This window comes from Acomys minous, assembly GCF_964271855.1.
Source record: "Acomys minous genome assembly, chromosome: 1".
In the NCBI taxonomy this organism is placed as follows: Eukaryota; Metazoa; Chordata; class Mammalia; order Rodentia; family Muridae; genus Acomys; species Acomys minous.
Window position 1 is genome coordinate 117,034,875 of NC_140483.1, and position 21,980 is coordinate 117,056,854.

General features: G+C 39.8%; 1 protein-coding gene across 4 annotated transcripts in view; it reads right to left on the reverse strand.

Moving 5' to 3' along the window:
- Positions 1-21,980, reverse strand: part of TOX (thymocyte selection associated high mobility group box) — a 307,305-nt gene that overhangs the window by 253,792 nt on the left and 31,533 nt on the right. Inside the window, exon 1 of one of the 4 annotated variants that reach the window (XM_084794548.1) lies at positions 7,377-7,406. The exons of the other annotated variants lie outside the window; for them this stretch is intronic. Within the exon in view, the coding sequence (XP_084650674.1) occupies positions 7,377-7,391 (15 nt within the window). The 5' untranslated portion in view covers positions 7,392-7,406. Of the gene's footprint in view, positions 1-7,376; positions 7,407-21,980 lie in introns of those variants that run through there. 4 annotated transcript variants of the gene reach the window in all.

Genomic DNA, 21,980 nt, shown 5'->3' on the forward strand with positions numbered 1-21,980 from the left:
ATTTTTGGTATTACAGATTATGGAGCATCTTCAGTGGGTACTGGAGCCAATCAATACATTAGTTTTATATTCACCAATGCTGAGGTGCCACTACATTGTATGTATCACAAAATGGCAGAAGGGTATTTAAGTCTGTTTCAGAAATTGTTGGGAATTCTGTCCTAATCCCAAGCCAAAATTCACTCAGCGACTGTTTTTAATGAAATTCTTCCAGAAGGAGGTAAGCATGCCCTGTGGTACTGCTCCTCCCTGCAATCTGCCTGAACATCTATTTTCTGACCTATAACAGGCGACTTTTGGCAGTTAACAAAAAGCAGGCCAGCATGCAAATGCTGAGCTATATCCCTAGCCTCGTGCTGAGGGTTTCACTATATTATCCGGGCTGGCCTTGAACCCACTCTGTGGCCCAAGAAGGAGTTGAATTTATGATCACCCTTGTCTTCTAACTGCCTGTAATTAGAGTTCTGCATCATAATGCTTAGACTTTTAACTTGCAATGTCCATTAAAAGAGTCCAAGTTTTCTTGTGCGTGTGAAGGGTGAGGTGGGGAGGTGTGTGCATACGTGTATGAAGGCCAGAGGTCACTGTTCACCTTGTTCTGCTAGACAGGGAAGGAGTCTTTCGTTGGTCTAGATTTCATCAAGTAGGCTAGCAGAGGTGCTCAGCAAACTCTAGGGATCTGTTTTTTTCTCTGCCTCTCTAGCAGTGAGATTGCAATGAACACTGTGGCATACTGATTCCTTACCCCAGGTAACCCATGCTTGCAGGACAAGCATTTCAGCAGCTGAGCTACTGTCCCAGCCCTTAATAAAGAATTCTAACAGAGCTCAGGGTAACCCTAAGATACCCTGTGATGTCCTTTTGTCTTGTTGGTCAAACATGCCTTGATGGCCAAGGTCTAAGTAATTTCTATGGGAAAGCAAAATGATAAAGCCTTTTTTATTAGGAGCAGGAAGACAAACGTGGCCAGAAAGTGTCCAAATTCAGCTTGGTACATGTGGTACACAGCAGTTCTTCTGTTGGACCTAGAGAAGAGGCAGCAGTGTTTGAAACTGATACTTAGCATCAATAAAATTACAAGTAGGAGCTGGGTGACTGGGGAGGAGATAATAGCTTGGTTGTAGCACTTGCTTGGCAAGGTGGGGCCCTGAGTTTGGAAACAAAAAAAATCCCAAATCTAAAAAACCCCAAAGGAACTATTTTCCCCAAAGGACAACAACAACAACAACAACAACAACAACAACAACAACAACAACAACAACAACCAGAAACCATCATCACCTTCCATTCCTATTTTTCTGAAATAAATGCAATGCATTTCCAAGAGCCAAGTAAGTGGAGCTCTTTAAAGCTCAACTAAAGAGCATGTGAGCTCCTGGCTTCACGGTTGGGAAGCAAACATTCAGCTGTAGGGAAAAAGAAGAAAGCCTTTTCCGCTTAAAAATTACAGTGTGGAGATATGCTACATATTTAGTATAGATGCTGAATGGAAAATGAAGAAAACAACTAGCAGCACACGTTTCTCCCCTGAACAACATCAATGCTAACATTGTTTCTTAAAAGTCCACACCCAGGCCTACTGTCAAATAAGATAACATGGGTTTATATCATTATTCAAGAAAGAATTCCATATCAGGCTGCCCATATGTCAGCACAGAAGGATTGCATTATTTGTCAAGGAAAACACATTACTCTTAGAAAAAACAGTAAGGTTGACCTTGGCAAACAGTTAGTGAAACTGTTCTCCCTTGATTTCTCTTCCACGACGTGTGGGAGACTGCACACTGAGTACTGTTCTCAAGCATTGTTTCACAAAGAACTTTTGATAGCTTGGCCAGAAGTGAATAAAGGAGACAGATCTGACTTCAGTGCTGGGAAGGCCGAGTTCGTGTCTCTGCCCTCCGTGTCACATTATAAAGCATCTTTTAAGGAGAATCATCCAGATGTTTGTAGCAAGTGAGTCCTGGGTGCATATATCCTGGCCCTGTCTAATTTCCCCTGGCCCACCACACTTCTGCTTCTTTCCCATAAACGGACAAGCTTAAAAACATATTTACTCTTTGACAGAACTCTAAATCTGTGTAGCTCTTGCCCACTTAATTAGCATGTTACCTTAGCTTGAAAAGTTTCTCTCGCGAGATATGACTGCGGCTTCTATAGTGATCAGCAACCCAGTGTTCCATCCTCAAGTCTTAATCAAAATTGTGTGCCTATGTCTCTGTCCATGAATTTCTCATGTCAGGCTCCACAAAATTATTTACCCTAACTTCCCCCTGCTCCTCTCTCTCCAACTCCCAAGTTGTCATTGCTCCTGGTATTAGCACTTGATGAGATGATGATAACAAAGAAAGAAAATGTTTTTGAGGACCAGTACCATGTCTGAAGCAGTCAGCATGCCATGAAATCAATCTCTTTGGCAATGTCACCAATTATAACATTCCACTATCCCCTCGTTATCAGTAAGGAAAGCAAGACTTATCTTCCTGGCTTACTAGTAAGCTGTCAACTGCATCTTGCTTACCATTCTTCATATTTTATGTTGCTAATTATGAGAAATCTAAACACTCAGAAGCAAGCAAGGCTAGCTAGAGATCATCTCTTCATTAGACAGGGAAAAAAAATCTAATTGAAAAGCTGCAATAGGATTTTTGTGTGAGTGTTCTCCTCCTTTGTTGACTCTACTTAAAATCTCCCATCAAGCTGTATCTTTTTGGATTTACTGAGAAATGAGTCAGCAAAGATTACAGGAAATCACGAAGTGATTATACAGTAAGAACGATAAATTGTCAACAATGCAAAAATAGAAGATGAAAACAGAAGCTTTTTTTTTTTTCAAAATTGCAAACCAAATCTGTGTTGGAGTGTGACTGTGTCTATCTGTGCATAAAAGCATGCTATGAAACGACTGGCTCAAAGTTTTATCAATGGCGAGGCTCTCCGCTTCTAAATAATCGGTGAGGATCACCAGTGGTAAATGCAACCAAAGCAATTGGTACTGATTGCTGTGGTGGAGGCATTTGATAAAATGGCCTCATGAGCAGCAGTTTCCACACCCAGTTCATTTAACCCCAGTGAATAGAGCCTCACACTGCAGCTCTGAAAGATTAAGTTCAGTAATAGTTTAGTAATTACTTGGCATTTCCTGGTCTCCCTTTCCGAAATTTCCTGTACCCCAACATTTAAATAAAAATGTAAAAATGTTTATGCACAAAAATCCCCTCCCTTCCCCTGCTTCAGAGTCCCTCACCACTAGTGAAACCCACCTGGCCTTTGTTCTTTACCAGTTTCATAATTAGAGGCCAAATGACCGGATGAGGACAACATCTCTTTGAATGAAACACCTTGCCTTGCTTTTGGTCATCTCATGCTGTATATTGTGCCGTACCAATCTAGACCACCAGAACCCAGGTCCTGAATTCTCATCCTTTGAACATCACTGAGGAAGAGGAAGGTGGAGTGAGAGAGAAAAAGATGACCATTTAACATCCCTTTGCCTGGCTTACCAGCCACTTGATAATAGCTAATCTATTGCTCTAGTCCACGGGCTCTGTGTCATTTTCTTATTTCAGCCTCCCTTTAAGTTTTGCTTCAGCATTTGCTCTCTGTTTCATTAATTCAAAATCTTGTTTGAACAAACACTTTTTTCTAAGCAAAACAGTCCAGACAGTAGCCCCAGGGCGGCAGTGTTTCTGTATCTCCACTATGCCTTCTAGCCCAGAAAGCATCTGTCCTACTTCCAATGGATCCTCCTTGAACTGAGAAAAAGGGTTTTCTGAAAAACCTCAATCTAAATCAAGAAGAAGGTGTTAGCAGTGATTTCAACGTGAGCTCCTGGCCTCTGTCATGTTGCATCTCCTTCTCCTCTTCCTGCTTCTGGTTCAGTCGTGTACAGTATATATCCGATCTCTTTCACCTCACTTAACCACAAATCTTTTCTGGCCATCCATCGATGTAAATACTCTCACCAAATGCCTTGAGAAAACTGGGAGATTTCAGATAGGACAGAGATACTCTTCCTTGAGAATTAAAGTTAAGAAGATGGGCTGGGACTATGTCTCAATGGCCCGACACTTGCCTAGAATGTGTAAGGCTCTGAATACAATTTTCAGTGCTTACCATAAGCTAAAGTCAAGAAGGTACAGTGTACTAGTGGACAATTAAAAATCTATACAATGGGTGAGACCAAGTGGATAATGGCAAGGAGTGGAAAGAAGAGTGGAAAGGAAAAGACTCAGTCCCTCAGAGGTTAGGGAGTCCTTCCTTCTTAGACACTGTGAGAATAAATATGATCATGCCAAGGAGACAGGAAGAATAGGACAACTAAACTGGCTTCTGGAGTAAATATTAAGATCAGGTGCAGGATGGTGGCTTGAGAGAAAAAAAATACCCAGGAAAACATAATAATTAGGCCAGGTCATGAAAATGTGGCTGGGCACACACTGTTAATCCCAATGCTTGTGGTGGCAGAGGCAGGCAGATTTTGGTGAGTTTACATTCAACTGGTCTGCATAGTGAGTTCTGGGACAGTTAGGGTTACATAGTGAGAACTTTTCTGTCCAAAAAGTAAAAGAAGGAGAAGGAGGAGGAGGAGGAGGAAGAAAAAAAAGTGAAAAAGAAGAAAAATGATTTTATAATTAAAGGCTTAGCAAATAAATATGAATTGAGTTCAGAGCTTCCATGAGAATTAATATGGCTTCTACTTGATGCTTTGAAGGCTAGTTTTCTTGAGCGATAATTGTTTGCTGCTCTGTCCAGGCAACTTGTAGGGTTAGAGTGGGCAGGTCATCTTCTCCACTTAAAAACTCAAGAATGGGTATTGTTTTATCTTTGCTAAGTGGTTAAATCAACCACAAAGCTCTTCAGTCTGTTAATCTTGATGAGGGAAGTCAAGGCCACATCCAGATAATCATGTTTCCCCAACAGTTGCAAGATCAATTTGCAAGAGAGAAAGGGTTTGCAAGAGAAAGATCGAGTATAAAGTCATAGAATCAAAGAAAAACAACCTAATCTAGCAAGATTTATGTCAAAGAGTTTTGCTTGTGTGGTTGGTTGTTTTTGTTTTTGTTTTCTGGTAACATATATTAACTTTTCTAAACAGTTTGAAGTAGAGCCTTTAAAAGAAAAAAATTAAAACCATAAACATCTTTCAAAATAAGAGTGGGAGAGATAGAAATATAGACTATTTTTATATCTTCTGGCTTTGAGTATAAATAAACTTTACAGATTCTTGAGAAAGGCTTTTCTTTGGTATTAAGATGCACATCTTTAGTTGTTACTAATTGTGGGTCTCTAGTTACTGAATACAGGTCTGTAAGGATCTTGAGTTACACAAACAACAAAGCACAAGACAGGAGAGGACTTGCTTGTTAACTGAGCCCATGCACGTAAACACCAAATTTTAAATCCCACAAACAACAGCCAGTAGGTGTGTGATTCTAACATAGCAGGAAAATTTGCAAAATGATTCCACTGTAAAACATCAAGTGCTGGCCAGACATTTCTCACTACGGACAGGTTACTTGACTAAGGATATATCATATAACAACAGTGCAGCTTTAGACTTCCTCTCAACTCTGAAAGAGCATTCCAATTTGTGTTTCTACACACCAACACTATGAAATACTTAAGTGGAGATGTCTACAGGCATATTTAAGTAAAGCCAAACAGCTCTAATTCTCTCTGCTGTGACGATGCCTCACATTCCTGGAGGACCAATGTTGTGATGAGTGTGGTAGAGAATAAAAGCCTTTGGAAATGATATAGGTTTCAAGCCCTTTGACTAATTCCACTGGGGTCATTCAAGAGCTAGGATGGGGGGAGGTGAGGGCAAGGAAAGAAAGGAACCAGATATCAGTGCCGCTGTAATTACTATGTTCCCTATGGTATGAGATGCTAGAAATGAACATTTCCTCTCTTATAAGGATATAGACCTTTCTTGCTGCAAAGCTATTAGCATATATAATGCACTTGTCTGGAAATCAGGGCTTCTCTGTCATTCTTGGGAGACCTTTAGGGACCTGGGTTATTGTATAGTCCTGAATTATAGCCAATGCATAATTTGTAGCCCTCCAGTTTTCCAGCTTATTTCAAAGAACCAGTTTAAGCAATTTCACCAATAATTAATGGCTCAGTTTTCAGCAACAAATTAAGGTGTTTATATTGTCTTAATTCTGTACAATATTTTTATAAAATTGCAGCTGGAGCAAAAAAAACATATTAAGGTACTTCATCTATGTATCTGTGAGGAGCTGATAGTTTCAAACCAAATTTTATAAATCAATTTATACTTTTTTCAACACAAATAAAGTGGTCTCTCAGAAATCAAAATACAGGTTAGCCTCCTGACCAGCTCACATGATCCTAAAGCACACAAAGTCACAAGAAAATAAATGACACTAATTTATACCTTCTGTACAAAGACATTTCCTCTCTTATTTCAGAGGCAGAAATTGTACCTTGGCCCAGTCTATGCCTCTTTGTGTGTGTGTGTGTGTGTGTGTGTGTGTGTGTGTGTGTGTGTGTGTGTGTGACTTCAGTTCTTTCATCCCCAGAGTGGAATGAAACAAGAAATGCTACTTCCCTTATTCGATTTTATTTCAACCAATGTCAATTTAACATATTTTAAATAGTCGGTATAATTTTTTAAATGAAAGGGCCATTCTGATGTTAATTTGGATCAATCTTCCAAACATATGATTCTGGGTTTTTAAAGGGGCCCACTTGAGGGGGGCTTTTTAAAAAATGAACAAAAAGCACCCAAGGCTGCCCGGTTCACATTTAACCTACTTACAGGAAAAAGGAACTGCTTTGGTTAAGAATAACGTGCACATGCTCAGGTTCAAGCTAAACAGGCCAGTGTATTAGAGAGGAAATGAGACAGCAAATAGCAGTGCCTTTCACACGAGCAGAAGAATACTGTGTTTATTTGAAACAGTTGGCACAAATCCTCATTTTAATTAAATTACATTTACTAAAATAACATTTTCATAATTAAAAACATGCAAAAAATCATTTTTCCCAAAGTGCTAGCAAAAAATAATCACAGTAGCTTGAAATGGGCAGAGGGGTAAGATAATTGTTAAGAATAAATATGACTAATTTGGGTTACGGTTGCGCATTAGTTCAGTGGTTTTCGGTGGCTCAGAAGCCATTACTATTCTCCGTCGCTAAGTAAAGTTAATACAAATAGGCACAAGTTTTGCTATTAGTGTTTTTTTTTTTTTTTTTTACAGGAAGTAACAGTCAACTTCGTATCTTGTATTTTTATTGCTGGTCTATTACAATCATAGAATATTATCTTAGGTGAGATTAGAACAACTTTATCTGACCTCTTCCTTTTACAAATGAGGAAACTGAGGCCCAGGAAGATTAAGTACCTTGTTCTTAATCATGTAGCTGATTAGACCCAGTCCCCGAGCTGAGTGGCTTCCACGCTACAACTCTGGCAGCACAGAAGCAGTCACAGCCCACAGAAGCCAGAAGAAAATCAACAGAAGACTACACCATCTAAGTGAATTATGCAGGAAATTCCATTCCATTTCCAGTTCGGCTTCTACTTCTTCCCTTCCTGCATCTTCCTGAGAGCTAAATTTGTGAGCCAAAATCCATGTTCCAATGAGAACAAAGATTAACCAATAAATCAGGTTAAGTCTCACACATGGATAAAGCCAATAGGTGAATAACATGACCATGATTTACTAATGACATTTGAATGAGAACAAAATTTTCCATGAGTAAAACCAAATCCAATGGCGAATGCTGACTTCTCCAGCTAGACAAAGGACTGTGAAGCTAGTCCAGTGTTCAAGCTGTTAGGAAAGGCATACAGGAAAAGAGGAGGGACATTTAAATGAGGAGAGAAAAGTATACCAAACCGCAAGGAAAACAAACCCACCCCTTCCTTCTTGGATATTGCTGAATGCCCGTCTTGTGGGGAGTGCAAAGCATCATGCGTTCAACTGGTGCCAAATAAAGTTTCCACCATTCAGAAATGACCTACAATAGTTTTATACATGTGAAGCCTAAGAACTTAATGAACAAATACGTCATGGTGAAGCCCAGATGAATTGTACAAAAGGAACAGTGGTGAGCTTTCATTAGTTTCCTTCTTCATTATTGGGTCATATTAAAGTAAAATGGGTGAAACCACCATACAACCGTTGCTTGTTCAAAACAGATTAAGAACAGATTAAATGTTCTTGGAACATTAACTGGTTGCAACACACACACACACAGCAATCAAATAACTATTGTATGTTGAATCCCATAATGCTGAGTATTTGTAACAATGACTGACAGAAAGAGTCTCTATCCTGTAATAATTATGGAGTTGCTGCCTCCTCTGCTCCCCACTTTACATGGCTTACAGCACTTTCAATGCATTTCACAGATTCTCTGTACTGAAAAGCTTTCCCAAGATTCTTTTGGTAACAGTTTCTTACTTTTGCTGCCCTGGGTAATGTGCAATCGAACTACAGTATGAAGGCCGTTTAAACTCAGAGGGTCTTGACTACTCTTAAGAAAAAAAGAAAAAGCAAACAAAATTTCTCCCCAAGAGTCTAATTTGCAAATTAATTTCCTTGTTCACTGTCGCTTACTGAAAGCTTACAAGCTGGAGGGTCAAGCTCATTGTGAACAAAAGCTTATTATGACTAAAATGCAACAAAACTCAATATTAATGAAAAAAACAATGCTCAACACTTCATAGGATCTAAGCCAAACCAGTAAAAATATTAATAGTATGCCAGTCATGTTCCACAGAACCCTAATGAGCTTGGGGCTACTGATATAGATATTGGGATGGAGTGGGGCTTAGGAAAATATTGAGGTGTATACCAAAATACACAAGGCCTTTTCAGCAGGCCTTTGTGACTTTTAATCCTACTGCAAACCCAGAAGTGGAAAGTGGCAAAGGGGGAATAATGTTATCACAGATTAACTTTGAAATAGATGGAAAACAAATAGTCTAGAACTCTATCAAGCTATATATTAAAAACAAATCAACCCCCCCCCAAGCCCAAAGATAGACTCTAACAATTAGTCCAGTTTAAAATCCAGAAATAGGCTGCAGTGTGGCTCAGTGGTAAAATACTTGCCTAGCATGCTTATGTGAGAAGCCTTGAACTTGACTTTGCCCACGGCAAAACAAACAGATGAAAGTTTTAAGACCCACTATAATAACAAGTATAGCACGTGATTATTTTTAAACCCATTCAATCATTGCTTACATGTCCTAGAAACCTGACCCCAAAAGTTTCAGAGAAATGGGCTGGCCCTAAGATGCTCAGGTAATATGGCTGAGATAGGCCTCCATGCCAAGATCCTATTTCCTTCCATTACCCACAATAGCTTCACTCATGATTAGAACCATGGCAAAAAAATTTTTTTTTCAAGACTCTTTTCCTATTAATTTATACCTCTATATTTTTCATGCTTCTTTCTCTGATCAAAACGATATTATGTTCTTTTACTTTTCCAAGACTATAAAAGCCCTACCTATCATTTCAGTTCTGATACTAAAATATGTGGTTATAGTAATTATGATTAGAGAAGTAAGTTACCTAACCATAAGATTTAACCAATCACTGGTGAGTATTAGGCAATCATGGAGTGTGTTTAGGATTCGAAAAGCTCTTTTGACTAGTAAGTAACAAATGGGTGACATTATTATATTTATAATATATTTGCAAAATTACCTATTCTTACACATTTAACATTTATATAGATCTTTTGTTTTTTATTTATATGTTTAATTACTTATCTCTAGATAGTTAAAAGTGTGCATGTCAGACAAACTCTCTCCTGTTGAGCTCCACTTCCCAGCCCTTGTAATATCTTTGTGTTTTTCAGATTATAATGAAACATACTAACTCCAGCACAAATATTTTAATACCTTTTGCTTCTTCTTTTTGAGTTAACATTCAATGTAATTGGTGTAGTTGTATCATTTTGACAATCCAATTTATTATACTTTGTTGTCACTCATCCCCTCCTGATGAACAACAAAGAACTTTCTATTTCTACACATTAGTGAGAATTGACATAGGGAAGCATCAGTGGCTTCAGACTCATGGTTTTCTCATGGGAGAGAAAGTTTTGTAAAAGAAGAGATGCAAGATTTATAAAGGAAAGGAGAAACAAGGGAAGAAGGGGATGAGGAGGAGAAGAAGGATGCGCAAATGAAAGAAACAGCAAGAAGGGCGTGTCTGTTCCTGCTGCTGATAATCATCATGGTGACTTAGATGATGATGACGATGATGATGATGATGATGATGATGATGAGCAGGAGGAGAAGTGTCACAGGGAATAAAACTTTCAAAAAGACTTACTCCATACGGGGCATTCTAGATTTTTTTCAGCTTTTATTCATTTACACAACTCTATCTTCTTAAAAGATCTACCTTTCAAAGAGGAACAGACAGAGGTGTGGGCAGGTGAAGCAGCTTGCTACCATCATATAAATATTGGCACTTAGCCACTCCCCCACCCAAGTAGACTGTGAAATGTGGGCTTACAAGCACAACACTGCAGTACTGCCTGCCCCAAAGTGAAGATTCACACTGAGTGTGTATGAGCCAAGTGGGAGTACATGAAGAACCTACTGTAGGGTCTGTGAGGCGTGGTGGGGAAACTTCTTGGAAAAAAGGATGTAGAAGAGTTCATGGGAAAGATCTAAACGAGGCATGGACAGGCATCTGGGTCACAGAGAGTTGTGAGAATTCAGAGAGTGAGATCACACATGAAGGTTCCTGGGCATTCTTCCTGCTTTAGGAGCTCCTAAGAAGCTGAGGTCAGGCCAGGAGGGCTTGCGTGCCTGGAAATGGAGTGCATGGCAAGAGGACTGTATGCATGTGGAACATAGTGCAAAAACAGCAGCGTAGGTTCAAGTGTCAGGGGTGAAAAGCAATCAGGTGTGGCAAGTAAGAGAGAAAATTGATCACTAACATGGAGTTAGTTATCCACTAAGTTTGTTTGTTGTTGTTGTTGTTGGTGGTGGTGGTGGTGGTGGTGGTGGTTTTGTTGGTTTTGCTTTTTGTTTGTTTGCTTGCTAGTTTTTTCATTAATTTGAGACAGAGTTGCCTCAAACTCACCACCTAACTGAAGATGACCTAGAACCCTTTTATCCTCCTGCCTCAGGCTGAGTACTAGAATCACATGTCTCTGACATCATATCTACCCCACTAGTCCATTGGTTTAAGGAGGTGTTAAATGTTGGATGGCTAGAATCCCTCCTAGGGCCAGGCTTAGGTTAACTGTTGATGAATGCAGTTCTCCACATTAGAGAGCACAGTGAGAAAGCCAGCAGCACTGGGGGAGGTGCTGCGTTTGAATGTTGTGTTTTAAGATACAGGACATTCAATTGCATGTGCCCATTTACTACAGAGCTTTAGACTGTGCATGTGCAGTGCAGTCTAAGGTGCTGTATATGTGCCATGCAGGACAGGATGTTGAGCATGCGCAGTGCAGGACAGGATGCTGTGCATGGGCAGTGCAGCACAGGATGCTGCACATGTGCAGTGCAGGGCAAGATGATGAATATGTGCAGATGGAATTTTAGAGGCATGAGCTATACACAAGGGTTGAAGCCACACCTACAGCACATGGCACAGTGGATAGATACCAGTAGAGAAGGGTTCTCGTGGCAAAACAATTGGTGCATTTGGTGACATGGAGATCACTGATAACCTCTGAGAATGACAGGAACCAAGAAAAATCTGTAGTGCAATGAAGGGTCTACCAGGTGAAGGCATAGTTCCGGGAGCACCTGACCTTTCCAGGGCTTGGAGGGGGAACTGGAAATGAAAAGAAAAAGAAACAGAAGAGGGAGTTCAAGAGCCAGCTTGGTTCCTGCCCTTGTATTTTCAAGATTAAAGGGACATGCCTATGTCAGCATGCACTCAGCGAAAAGAACATTCAGAGACCAAAGTTGGGGACACAGGCAAGAGAACACTGGCCGACTGACCAAAGTTCCCACAGCTGAGAAAAGCGGCTTCCTGTCGCTGTGGTAGAGATGACAACCAGCAACACTTAGGGAGGAAATCCCAATCACGGTCTGTCACAGAGGACTATCAGGGCAGCAACTTAGGCTAGGTAGGCACATAGAGCGGGAACTGTAATGCTGCGTACGTACTTGTCAGGCACACGTTCAACTGCCTTTCTTATACCTCCCAAGACTATTGGGCCATGAGTGGCATCACCCTACAGAGGGCTGTGTCTTTCCACATCAGTAACTAATCAAAGGAGGGGAGAGAGAGAGAGAGAGAGAGAGAGAGAGAGAGAGAGAGAGAGAGAGAGAGAGAGAGAGAGAGAGGAACAAGAGGAGTGGAGCAAAGCACTTTGGAGCACGTAGGTCTCAGAATGCTGGCACTCAATGTTTCTTCTGAGTAGAAGCAGTCTCCCCCGTTTTAGTGTGCTGTGAGGCACAAATCAGCTGTTTGGGCTCCTATGAACCAAACAGTTTGCAAAGCTTCCTGTGGAACACACTTCGCTCGGGTGTCTTTCCCCCTCAGAGGAAAAGCTGCTCCTTTCTCAATTAATTGCTCAGTGATCAAGTTCCAATAACAGCTGGCTTTAGTTATGCTTTAATTGAAAAGAGGCTGCAGTTGTAAGAAAGAGTATTAAAAGGCTGTTTAGCATATACAGGAAAGCAAGTGATAAAGATGGGAGAGACGCAGACTAAGGTCTCTCAATAGAAGAGAGTCGAATGTCCATGCAACAGAAGTGAAAGGACATGGACCTGATAGAAGCATCCAGGGAGCAGGCGGTGACTGAGTGTGGAGAGGCTTGCCGCCCAGGCATCAGTTGGATAGTGGTGTGGATGTACAAATGGACTCACTCAAATTGTCAACTCTGTCATGCTGTGATCCAGCTGCACAGAACTATGGCCTATGAAGAGCAATCTGGACAACGTAGGAATTTAAAACTCCAGTGACACTGAATCTTCCATTCTCGTAAATTCTCATGTAACACCTACATAGGGAGTATTGAACAATACTCTAAAAATTTTGTGATGTGATTAGAAAAGAGAATAAGTAAATAAAACAGGACTTTAATTTTTATAAATGATTTAGCAACTACCCTTTCCTCTGAGTTTTCTGATGCTTTCTTTGACCCAGCCTACTAACAAGCATCAGATTACCAGAGAGATGTACATGTAGATGTTTGCTAAGCTGAAACCCATTGTAATTTGAGAATCCATTTCTCTTTTCCTGTAATTGCATGAACAAATAGCTCTGTATATTGCAAGAATGACTGTTGGGATTTTAGCCTTCCTGATTGGCAAGTTATAGTGACATTGATATTTTAAAAAATGATGCAGTGATGTCACTTCATACACTGCCCCTTTGATTCTCTTTTTCTTATCTAAGCATCTGATGGAATATAGTAGATCAATATTGTCAAAACAAACAAACAAACAAACAATCAGGAAAGGACCCAGCTAAATGTTAAGGGCCATAGAAGATACACTTAGAGCCAGGGCTGTAACTCAGTGGTGGAGCGTGTGTCCAATGCATACAAGGTCCTGAGTTCAGTCCTCAGCACTGAAAACACTGTGAGAGAGTGACACACCTAAATTCTGCTGATCATTGTAGTCAGCTTGGGGACTTGGTGCTTTCACACTCTTGCTCTGCACACAGAGCTACAAAGGTACATAGCACACATATGTGAAAATACAAAGATCTGTGGGGGCCATGAGACTCTTTTTCCTAGCTATAGTATCTTAGATTTGAAAACATTATAAATTATTTTTTTCATCTCCCATTTAATATTGTTTGCAATTCTTCCATTTTTCTATCACACTTATATCAAGTGCCCTAAGTTTAATAATTTCTTAAAGAGGAAAAAAATGTATTACTGCAAACATCTAAGAGCTTGTAATAATTTTATTTTCTTCTCACATTTTCATTAAACTTCCTATTGCATTTTTTTTTTTGGCTTGGCATTTATTTAACGCCATTGCTGAACTCAAATAAATGTATTTATAATACCAGGAATTTATGTAATTATGCTAACTTATACTAAAATTTTGAGTGAGAGCTACTTGACAATACTATGGGCAGCCGACTCACCTATCACGCCCATTTTTAAATGCTTAAGAAGATTATGACTACTGTGAAGCAAGAAAGAAAAAAGAAAAAAAAACATTACCCTTGACAGCATATGCATTATCAATCTTCTTACTTCACTTTATTTTGTGTTGTTTTACTTTATTTAATTTTTGTGGAACACTAGAAATGGAATCCAGAGCCTCCTACATGCAAGCCTACTCAGAAAAACTGTTTCTTAAACAGAGAAGGCTGCTGATCTAGACCCTAGTTCTGTGCATAGCTTTTTACAGGACTTATCCCAGCACAGTGACAAACTGGAACCCAATTCTAAACTAAAGCTTCAAATGCCCAAAGGCTTCCAAGTGACAACAGGAAACATGCACTGCTTTCCAGTGCTCTTTAGCATTTTAGAAGAAGTTTGAAACATCTCAGGAGACAGCATTACGTGCACTTTGCTAAGGCTGTTCAGCCATTGCGACCTACATATCTTATCAGGCCCCTTTGCTTTGCCATAGAAACCTCGAGAATAGCCTGAAGTCAAAAAGGGAAAAGAAACAGAACGAGCATAACAGCAATGCCATATATCCAAAATATATATTTTTGGCAAAACCACAGTAAATACATTGTTTGAAATCAAGCAACTAGTAAGGCTCAGGGAGACCCTGATCATGATCTCCATCTTTACAGTCCCCTTTATAGCACACATATCAGGATATTGTTGTGCCTTTAGGCTTTTTATCACAAAATTATAGTGCTTCAGATATTGTCAGTGGATACTGTCCTAGAAAAGTAAACACAAATCCCTGAGCTGGGGGAGAATGGTAACAGTCTCCATAAACCTATGGGATGGAAATCGAGCCTTCCCCTGGACAGGTTCGAAAGACACAACTTAAGCAATATTAACAGCACCATCTAGGAGTCATCTAATATGCTCAGTATTCATTTCTTTCCTCCATTGGACCCCAAAATGCACAATTCACTCTTGTTTGTGACTGGGCAATCCTTACCAAGCCCTTCATCTAAACCATCATTGCTGTAAGTCCGGGAAACTCACAGGTATTATCACGCACAGATAAAGCATCCTTTTTCACCATGCTCCCATCCTCTCTCTCTGTCTCCTTGATATTTATACTGTTTGTACTTTTAAAAGCTTTCATTGTTCAGATGATGATTTCACATTTTCTCTCTAATCCATTAGAATAACTATTGCCAGAGAGTAAATAACTCTGGGCAGCCATTTAATTTCTCAGTTGTTAATTTCCCCCGCAATAACAAATCTGCCTACAAATGTGCTGCTGTCTGTGTATTCTCCGATCTAGCCTCATTTAAATGTTCATTTTTTTTTTTTTAGAATGCAATACTGCTGGACAACCAGTTACATGACCAGTGCTAAGTAGTAAAAACATCTCCTACATAAGACCAATACATTTGCACTTCAGGGACCAGTTGCATTACATACAAGGTGTAAAGAAACAAGGACACTGAGTGAGGCGTATTCCATGTCAGAAAGCTGATCACTGGACAGACAGTAAGTATTGAGCGAGCCTTTCTCTGTTATGCATGTTCTAAGATGTCCAGATGGAACCATGAAAAATGTCTAACTCTGGAGGAACATGAAGCTGTACTAGGAAGAGGAGTTGATGCAGTTACTAGAGAAAAGAGAAAATTAGATTATAATGCAGGAAGAAAAGCCTGTCTGTTAGCTACACGCTCTGAAAATGCGGACTGAGAATGTGTTTGTTAGGCCCACAGCCAGGAGGTAGCAGGCACCAAAACAGGAAATGAGGCATAGTCCAATAAGAAAAACTGCCACTCATTAATAGGATGAAAAAAGGGGGACAGAGAAAAACTCAGAGTTTCATCTTGAAGGCCCAGGAGAACAAAGATGGTAACGCTAGAACTAGTAAAGGAAACAGTTGATAAATGTTTCAGGTACCTAGGCCTGGAAACACCTATGCTGGAGTTCTGAGCATAATGTTCTCATAATAGGATGCCATGGCATATGGGAGCTCCTGAGCGGAGGAGATTTGAGAGACAGAAGGTGTGCCAGTCTAGCGGGAGAGACATTTTACCCACAGGAAGAGGATGGCATTGTCCTTACTTCTAAACACAGAAACACACTGAAATTGAACCTGAACTAAGACGCCTTTGGTCTACATCACAAAGCTCTTACCCTCTTCTCTCTAGGATCCATCCAAACTAGGAGGGAAAGTCCCAAATTTCCTGTAGCTTCAGGTGGTCATTGCCTTATGGATCGTGTCATACAAAACTCATTACGTTCACTCACATGCTTTCTCCTAATGATCTGCCTTTGTCACATTTGCCCCAGCAGAAAGCCCAGAAAGGTCGAAGGAAAAGCTATTTTTCCTCCTTTGATATCTATAGAAGGTGGTAGCATGAAGCCAGAGCTACAACTTTGACAAGATGTATATATCTACTTAGTAATCAGGACAAAGGCAGGAAGGCAGCAGTGGAAGGACTGGTCAACCAAGGGCCTGCCAAACCTGAATGATGCGTGGAGATCCATGGAAAGTGTGAGACAAAAACCAAGAGACAGAGGAAAACTATACCCTAAGAGAAAAGAATCTTCCAAAGAGAGGCCAGCCATGCAACAGTGTAACACACACCCAATCCACTGAGGACAAAAAGGATTTCTTGACAGCTGGGAGAGCCCAATGGACGCCTCTTACTTGCACACTAATAAGAGGGGTTATATGGAAGTTGGTTTACAAGGAGCTGCTCACTGAAGTTTAATAAGGAAGTGAAAGATAGCAGTCGTACAGCGTGCAAAGCAAGGTAAACCACTGATCGCAGTGATACAGGGAACCCCTTCCTACACATGTCAAATGGGCTTCAAGACATGACAGCCGCAAGGACACTTAACATGGGCTTTGTCTACAAATGCTGAACCAGCATTTTACATTAGTGAAACTGGAGCCAATGTGAACATGACTACTTAGATTAAAAACATAATTTGTAATACCAACAATATCACACACACACACACACACACACACACACACACACACACACACACACCTAAAAAAGAAAACAAAATGAAGTCAATTTCTGGTCCTCACAAACATTTTAAGTACACCGTTGAACTACTACTTCCCCATTTTATCAAGAATTTGGGAGGCAGCCAGAGGCCGAATGGCTGTAAGATTTCTCCTGCATTCCCTACACTGCTGTTGGAGATCTGGCCCACAGTGTGAGAGCCCTGCTGACTTCACAAGGTCTCTGACAGTGTCTACTGCACTGGATGGCTGTTTATCACTAACTTATAATGTTCCCAGTACAAGTGAGAGTCTGTGACTATAGGGGGACATGTTCTATTCCTCTGTCCATGACCCTTCTGCTTGCTCATTTTCTTTTAGATGCCCCAGCTCTAAGCTGGGACCCTGGCTTCTTCCTTCCTAAGCATGTGAGGAAATAATTCTCCTGGGTTTTGTTGTTGCTGTTGTTGTTGTTCTGGTTTTCTGAAGCAGGTCTTTGCTGTGTATCCTTGGCTGACCTCAAATGTGGGACAACCCTTCTGCCTCAGGTCCTCAAGTACTGCCATTACAAGTGTGCATGACCCCTATAGATTTTCTCATGTCCTCATAGGTACACAGCAAAGCAGCGTGCTTCTTCAACTCATTGTCATCAAGGAATGTCTTTGCTCTGACTCTCGGGGCCCAGGTTACATGGGACATATCTAGGCATAAGACACTTGCTAGTATTTGGTAACCTATTTGATCCCGTACTGGTTCCTATCTAGTGACACCGGAAGGTTCCAAAACGACTTGGTGAAAGACTAAGACCCTTTCCACACTCTGTGCTTGAAAAAACTGACATTTTATTTACATGGTTAATACGGAATGAAGTTCGATACTCATTGATTTGTGCTTGTTTGCTAAAGGCTGTGGTGTAGAAAAATGTGCTATTAAAAGAGGGGAAATGTATTTATTGGACTATAAAGAATAGAGGCAATTGAGAAAACACTATATATGTGGTACACTCTTCATTCTCCAATCATGGTAAGACAAATGTTAAGCTCAGTAAATACAGATTTGACATTCACCATGCAGGCCTGCTTAAGTTTGGGAAGGCATGCACCAAAACACAGAGAAGATGAATCAATTTTTTTACAAGGGGAAAAAAAGATAACTAAAAATAATGAAAACAAGCGAACATTATTGTCCCTGCCAACAGATAAATTATAAAAATATTAGCAATATCACCAAAAGTCATTAAGCTTAATTCTACTTGTGTAATGCCTGAAGTCTGGGACACAACAATCCTTTGGGCCCATCTGATCATGGTGATAGTGCAAAGACAGCAAGCAAGTGGTTTGCACTGTGAGCATCCCTGCGGGTCAATGGGAGTGTGTGCCAGCCGCTGCGCTGCAGAGAAGCATGCAACGGCAGCCTCAGTAGTGTGGGCTTGTAGAAATTTGAACTGTCATCTAAATATCACACATAGCTTCTGATAGCATCCGTGAAGTGTCTTTAACGGGGACAATTGAATCCTGTGTAGAAAGGAGGCTTGCAGGTTAAGTCAGGATCATAGCACACATGAGAGGCTGCAACTCTAAGTACAGCCTCTACACATGACCCCCTTCAAAGTCCCCAAGCCAAAGCCTCACAAGCTGAAGGAGTCAGTCACAAAGTCAAAAACGAAGGGCTCCATGCACTGATGGCAGCTTCAAGTCTCATGCTGTGGTTACATGCTCCGAGCATCATTTAGCATCTTTGAAAAGCAGTTCTTTAAGAACGTATTTTTACATGGTGCCTAAGAAAGGCAGAATGAAACACTTCTGAAGGTATTGATCACGGCGCTTGCAAAGGCTCTGATAATCACTGTGATGTCAGGCAGCATGTTCAAAGGCAATGGATAGAAAGGAGTAACAGATAATTCTGTCCTCTTCATAAAAGCTCTAGGTAACTGATAATGAGACTTATTTTAAAAATACTGTATGGCAGGGTCTCTCACAGCTATTCCAGTACTGCACCTTCCCAAATACCACTCTTATACACTAGTGTGTGAGTGTTCTTCTTTCCCCACAACTTAAATTAGAACATTAAATATTTAGAAAGAGGAGATGAAAGACAAAATTGTCTTAAGCCACAACAATCAGAGGTCTGTTTAATTTGGTCTTCTGAGTGGAATATATTCTGTCAACTGAAACAGTAATTTAATCCATCCCAAGAATATCTTTTGGTAATTGAAGCATCATTTTTGTATACTTCAGTGAAGTTTTAGTCCTGTTCTGTTATTTTTAATGTCATGCTATAAGCCCATTAACTACAGATTTTTTTGGGGTACTAGTTCAGTTTTATATCCTAACATTTAACAATTTTGTTTGATTTGGTTTTAATTCAGAAAACACTCAAATTCCTTTCTTTCTTTCTTTCTTTCTTTCTTTCTTTCTTTCTTTCTTTCTTTTTTCTTTCCTTATTTCTTTCTTTTTTCCAGATTGATGAGCCATTAACACATCAGGCCTTGATTTCACTCTCCCAGGAAGACTTGGGGGAATCAAAGATCACTCTTTAATGCATCAGTCTGGCTGAAGAGTAAACTCTCCATAAGTGTTGGCTTTAAGACCACAGAGGGGACAGCTTCTCTCTGTACCATGAAATCAACATGGAGTCTTCAGAGCTAAAGTATTAGCCAAAAACACGGTAGCACATCTATAACTATTCTAACAAATATTTGTGGACACAGTTCCATTAACAAATGCCCTTACACTCTCACATATCTATCCTTTGCACATGCTTTAAGCATGACGCATTTATGAACTAATGACCTTGTAGCAGCAATGCAAATTGCTGAGGAAAATGGGCATGGCATAGAATTTTTCCCTGACTGAAAAAGAAGCTCCTGTCCTTACCATGTGCCATGCAAAACTCATGCTCAGGCACAATGTGAAGGTTTTGCATTTCTGTCAGCTAACTGGTGACTTTTTCCTCTCAATATATCTTCCCTTGCATCTCTCCACACTTATGAAATGGTGTGATTTTCCCATAATTGAATAAAACCCTGAGCCTCATCTCTTTCTTTCCTTTACTCTGTAATTAGAGAAGAATCCAGTTTCAATTCTACTCACTCAGCCCCTTCATTGCTTTCTTTCTTTCTTTTTAAGAAAATTCAGAGAGTCAGGTACTTCCACTGAACAGGTTATTTTTGAGCCTCTGTTGCCATAGATGGAGCTGGGATGGGGCTGGGGGCAGCGAAAGCTGACTCCGAGAAAGGACAGGCTTGCCTTTGTCCCTTGATGGACAATCAGCAGACTAACCAGGGAAATGAATTCCCAGTCTAGTTGTCTTAATAGGCTAAAATCAGAGAGGGGGTAGGGCGGATGGCCAAAAGAAAGGAGACTGGTGGTGGTGAAGTCCAGAGAAGCAGCAACAGGAAACTTGTAATTCTTTATCTTGGAACCCATGCTACATTGCAATATTGATTTAAGTAAAAATTTAAATCCCTATCTAAATGCTAGCTTCCCTGTTTGAAATGCTCCTTAATTCTCCACATAGTGAGGGCAAGGGGATCATAACAATCAAATGGGTGTCCTTCCTATCAACAATTCAAATGATATTTTAAAAGTTATTCAAATATATTTGGTTATTAGACAGGTTTACTGGGAAATAAAATCAAAACGAGTGCCTTGACATTTCAGTTTTTAAATCAACACTACAAGGAACATTTATGGAGATGAAATATATTGGCAATATGAGGGCTTAGAAATAAACGTTATTAAGAAAGCTTAGAGAATGATTGTGTCTTGTTTCCAAAGGGGAAAACAACAACAACAATTGAACTCTGATCTTGTCTTCTGTTTTAACATCATGTCTATGTCCTGCCTCCTCCTGTAATAAATATTCTCTTGCCAGTCCTGTTGCTGACAATAATGTCGGTGAACTCTGCACCGTGTGCGTCTGTCATTATTAATGACCACAGGAGAGAGAAACAATAACTCACTCCTTTAGAAACCAAAAGGATAAAATGCTGTTGAAATTTCCTTTCACTTGTTTTTGCAGAAGAATATTTCCATTTGTTCTTTCTGAACTGACAAATAACCTTCAGTAGCAGGACAGAAACTCTCTCACATAATCCTGCTTCAACTCTGAACACTGTTACAATGGAAGACACTTGTTGCAAGATGGATGTTAATTTTTATTACAGTGGCATACTAGAAAGTTTGAGATACTGCGACACAAATAACGTTTTTAATGTTGAGTTATTTTAAAAAATTATGGTAGAAACATTTTGTCTCTTTACCCAAGGCTTAAATAAGTCCTAAGACCTTAAATGGAAATATGACCACATCACAGAATGTTCTTTCTAAAATGCTTATTTCATTCTGTTTGTTTATACAACACACACACACATACACACACACAGACGAGTTTAAAAATAAGTCTTTTGGTGTTTGTCCTTGAGCTATAAAAGAAGCTTTAAATGTTATATTTTTTCTTGTGAAACTGTATGACGTATTTGTGTTTAAATCATGGAAGCAGACTTTATGTTGTGTTTTTTTTATTATTATCAAACAAGAAACAAATTGCTCTAGAGACAAGAAACAAAGATCCCTCACTTATGTCTTATAAAAACGTAGAGGTGATAATGTTCACATTAGGAAGAAAAGTAGCCACAAAGTCTGTGCTAGCCACTTCTTAACTAAGGAATAAGCAACATTCTGATAAAATAAAAATATACCAGCTCATGCAAATGAATTGTTTCAAACTGAGTCTCAGATAACAATGTCCTGTCAGTTTTTACCTTTAAGTTGCATGTTATCAATTTCTTTTACTTCTCCTTAGCATCAGTGCTGATGAAATATCATCATGAGGGTTATTCTAACTTAGTAGAAACGGGCTTTCCAGACCATAAAATTTAACATGTCTTTAATATGTAGACTTGGAGAACTCACACAGAGCGACTATAGCTTTT